At 43.3% G+C, this 4,797-nt stretch overlaps 1 protein-coding gene across 1 annotated transcript; it reads right to left on the reverse strand.

Annotated features, from left to right (window-relative positions):
- Positions 1 to 237: 237 nt before the first annotated feature.
- Positions 238 to 387, reverse strand: MANBAL (mannosidase beta like; the record flags this gene model as incomplete). The annotated part of the gene is made up of 1 exon (XM_007447982.1): positions 238 to 387. A coding segment is annotated over exon 1 (150 nt), but the record flags the coding sequence as incomplete, so codon positions are not given.
- Between the last annotated feature and the right edge of the window lie 4,410 nt (positions 388 to 4,797).

Genomic DNA, 4,797 nt, shown 5'->3' on the forward strand with positions numbered 1-4,797 from the left:
CACATCTTTCAGCAGAGTCTGACACACAATAAGTATGTGCTAAATAAAAATCTGCTTAGCTCACATGTGAACAAATAAGGTATGAACCATATGGCCCAATGCCACCAGGTGGGAATTTAGGGACACTCTAAATCAATAAAGCCCCGCGTAATCCCTGCTAGTCTTCATTGCTGTGATATCTATTTTCAGTACCTAGAACCCAGTCTGAGGAGCGGAGGCTCACAGGGAAGGACTCACCGCCTCGTGGGACTTGGGAATGGGTACAATGATGGCCAGTACACAGATGAGCTGGAAGATGGCCCCCAGGAAGAGTCCATATCGCAGCAGGTTCTCCAGGAATGTGGGTTCAGGCACCTCGGGAGGGGAGAAGTCCAGGTCGGAGGCCATGGCCCCAGCTGCCTGCTGCCTGAGGTCCCCTCCGATTCACCACTCTCCAGAGTCAACTTCTAAATGCAAAGAGTTAATGTCATGTTTCTACAACTGACGTTTAAATGGTTTCACTTCCACAAACACACCCACATACATGCAAGAATATATAAAGCAATTGCAATGAAATGTTAACATGGAGAGTCATTGGACCATTCTTTCAACTTTTTTGTATGTTTGAAATTTTTCCAAAAATGAAGTTACAGGAGATAAATAAATAAATGCAAACATTTCAACAAAAATCTCAAATCAACATACATTTGCTGAAGGCCTGCTCTGTTTCAGGTTTTATTTATTTGTTCATTTATACATCCAGTCATTCATTCAACAAATACTTATTGAACACCAAGCACTGAAGAGTAAAACAGACAAATCCCTGCTCTCTCGGGGCCTACCTCTCAGAACAGAGGCGGACAAAGAATACCTCCAGATGGGACATGCCATCTAGTGATAACTGTTTTGAAAAAAGCTTCAGAAGGGCATCATTTTATTTTGTATAGGGTGACAGGAAGGGCCTCTCTGAAGAAGAGACAGGAATGAAGTGACAGAGATAGGAAGTATGAGACTGACCCAGTGGAGAATCTCAGGGAAGCATATTCCAGGCAGAGAGAAAAGCAAGTGTAGAGGCCTCAGGGCAGGGATATGAGTCCAAAATGGTCAGAGGGGCGTACCGCAGGGAGAGTAGAAGAAGGTGAGATCAGAAGGAGTGGCGACTGACCTTGCAGGACCCTAACACTTCTGATTTGATTGAGCAAAATGTAAAGCCACAGAAGGGTTTTGGGCAGAAAAGTGACATAATCTGATTTACACTTTTTTTTTTTGGCCACACCACATGGCTTGTGGGATCTTAGTTCCCCGACCAGGGACCGAACCCGGGCCCCTGGCAGTGGAAGCAGAGTCCTAACCACTGGACCACCGGGGAATCCCTGATTTACATTTTAAAGGGGGTGGGGGTGTGCAGAGTGGACATAGGGAGACCAGTGAGGGAGCTACTACCAGTAACCCAAATAAGAGATGCTTGGAACATGGACGACAGGGGCAGTGGTGGCAGGTCCGGTCTCAACCCACCTCTCTAGTCTCTCACTTCACCAGAGTCTCCCACTCCTAATACCCTGGTCGAGCTGAAAGACCTGCCTGTAATTTTCCAAGAGCACTGAGCTCTTTCAAATCCTGGGCCTCTACCCAAGTGGCACACTCTGCCAAGAATGCCCTTTCCCATTATGACTGCTTGGCGAAGCCCCTACTCTACCTCCAAGGCTGAGCTCATGCCCCCCCTCCCCAGCATGTCTTTCTTACTGCCCTCCTCCTACCCTGGTAGGACTGAACTGCTCCCCCTCTACCACAGCACCCACGAGTGGCTTCCTTTAGCCCACCCCAGTGAGAAAGGGGAAAACTTACTTGAGAACCAGGCCCACCTGACTCCAAAGCCCTTTGTGTTTTCAGGGATGTGTGCCACAAGGCAACTTTCCACTAAATCTGAGCTGTCCAATATGGTGGCCCTGAGCCACATGTGGCTATGGAGAGTTGAAACACAGCTAGTCCAAACTGAGATGGCTGTTCAGTTAGGTCCACACTCAATTTAGAAGGTAGTATAAACATAAGAATGTATCAATAGGGCTTCCCTGGTGGCGCAGTGGTTAAGAATCCGCCTGCCAATGCAGGGGAACAGGTTCGAGCCCTGGACTGGGAAGATCCCACATGCCATGGAGCAACTAAGCCCGTGCACTGCAACTACTGAGCCTGCAATCTATAGCCGGCATGCCACAACTACTGAAGCCCACACGCCTAGAGCCCATGCTCCGCAAAAAGAGAAGCCACTGCAATGAGAAGCCTGTGCACTGCAATGAAGAGTAGCCCCTGCTCGCCACAAATACAGAAAGCCTGTGTGTGGCAACAAAGACCCAACACAGCCAAAAATAAATAAAAATAAATTAATTTTTTAAAAAAAGAACATATCAATAAAATATCTCATTAACAGTGTTTTATACTAACTGCATGTTGAAATAATATACTGGGTTAAATAAATTATTAATTTCATCTGATGCTAAAAAAGAACTAAGCTGGAGGATTCATTTTCTGATTTCAAAACTTAGTATAAAGCTACAATAATCAAAACAGTGTGGTAGTGGCATAAGGATCTAGGCCAATGGAATGGAATGAAGAGCCCAGAAGTAAATCCTCACATATACAGTCAACTGATTTCTGAACAAGGGTGCCAAGACCATCCAATGGGGAAGGATAGTCTTGTCAAGAAATAGTGCTGGGAAAATTGGATATCCACATGCAAAAGAATGAACTGAACCCTTATCTTACACCGTATACAAAAATTAACTCAAAATGGATCAAAGAACTAAACTTAAGAGCTAAAACTATTAAACTTATAGAAGAAAACATAGGAGGAGTCTTCACGACATTGGATTTGGCGATGACTTCTTAGATGTGACACCAAACCACAGGCAACAAAAGAAAAAATAAATTGGACTTCATCAGAATTAAAAACTTTTGTGCATCGAAGAGCACTATCAAGACAGTGAAAAGACATACTGGAAAACAGTGTGGCAATTTCTAAAAAAGTTAAATGTAGAATTACCATATGACCCAGCAATTCCACCCCTAGGTATATACCCAACAGAACTGAAAGCATGGACTCAGATACTTGTACACCAATGTTCACAGCTACACTATTCACAATAGCCAGAAGATGGAAACAACCAAGAGTCTATCAACAGATGAATGGATAAACAAAATGTGGTATAGACAAAGGACATTCAGCTACTAAAATGAATGAAATTCTGATACATGCTACATGGATGAACCTTGAAAACATGCTAAATGAAATAAGCCTGACAGAAAAGGACAAGTATTGTATGATCCCACTCATTAGGTACCTAGAATTGGTAAATTCGTAGACACAGAAACTAGAACATAGGTTACAGGGGCTGGAGGAGGGGCAATAGGGAGTCATTGTTTAATGAGTACAGAGTTTCAGTCTGGAATGATGAAAAAGTTCTGGAAACAGTGGTGATGGTTACACACAGTGTACACTTAAAAATGGTTAAAATGGTAAATTTTATGTTATGGATATTTACCACGCACACACACAAATTGTACCTGTTTCTTTTTACTTTCTAAATGTGGCTACTAGAAAATTTTAAATTACACGCATGGCCTGCATTATATTCCTATGGATGGATCTGGGTTAAGAGACTATTCTAAAACCTTCCTCCATTTTGGCTCTGCAGCTTCACTGCTTTGCAACATTTTTCCAACATGAAGGAGGAGTGACTAAAGGATGACAAAAACAACCTTCCAAGTGAACAGACTGGGGTTTGTGCAAATGCGCATTTGTCTACCTTTCAACCTAGTCACTTAGGAAGGTGATGTGCCCGAGCTGACAAGCTGGCCACTGTTTCCCACCACTTCTGTCTCCTTTGTGAATGGCTTTCAAAGCCTGAGGCTCACTTCTTCCCCCCCCACCCAAAATTCTCAGAGCTGGCAGATCTTCATCCTCCCAGGAAGGATTTGATTTCTGGAAGGAATCCAACATCATCTGGATCCAAGTGTGGTGAATCAGGTGGAGCCTCAAGCCCAGGAATACCATTTTTGGTCAAATACAAGGTTATGACGCTCAGACCCTAGGCAGATTGTTTGGGGTGGCTCAGAAACTGGCCCTGAAGTGAATTCCAAGGCTGTTGCAAGAACAGCTTTACTGGAGGAAACGTACAGCCCAGACAGGACACTATATCCTTATACCATGTGAATAGCAAGGTATAAAAAAGTTCTCTCATTTCTTCACAGTTACACCTCATAAATATACACTTTTTTAAAATGCCCTTGGCCCTAAACTTTACATTTAAGGCTGTAACAAGCCTAGTGGGCTTATCAATACTTAGATTTATTAGTGCTACTCACAGCAACATTGTTAAGAATATTTGTAGTACAATAAAAACATGGGGCCAAGAGTGGGGGCGGGCACAAACCCTGCTTCTATCAGCAATTAGCTACACTTTGGGCCAATCTCTTGACCTCCTACAGACTTGATGTTCTCAGGAGCCAAACAACAACAATAATATCTATTCAAAGCTATAATGCATTTAGGCATTTTTTTTTTTAATGGCAATTAGGCAATATAACAAGAGCCATAAAAGTGATTATATCCTTTGACTGAATAACTCACTTCCTAGAATCTACAGTAAGGAAACAATTCAAAAGAAGAAAAAGCCTACAGGTAAAAAAAGTTCATGGCAGTGCTATTCATAATACTGAAAAGCAGGAAGCAACTAAAGTGTCCAACAATAAAGAAGTGCTTAACCCGGGCTTCCCTGGTGGCGCAGTGGTTGAGAGTCCGCCTGCTGATGCAGGGGACACGGG

The sequence above is a fragment of the Lipotes vexillifer genome, unplaced genomic scaffold (assembly GCF_000442215.2).
Source record: "Lipotes vexillifer unplaced genomic scaffold, Lipotes_vexillifer_v1.1 C27461460, whole genome shotgun sequence".
Taxonomy (NCBI): domain Eukaryota; kingdom Metazoa; phylum Chordata; class Mammalia; order Artiodactyla; family Lipotidae; genus Lipotes; species Lipotes vexillifer.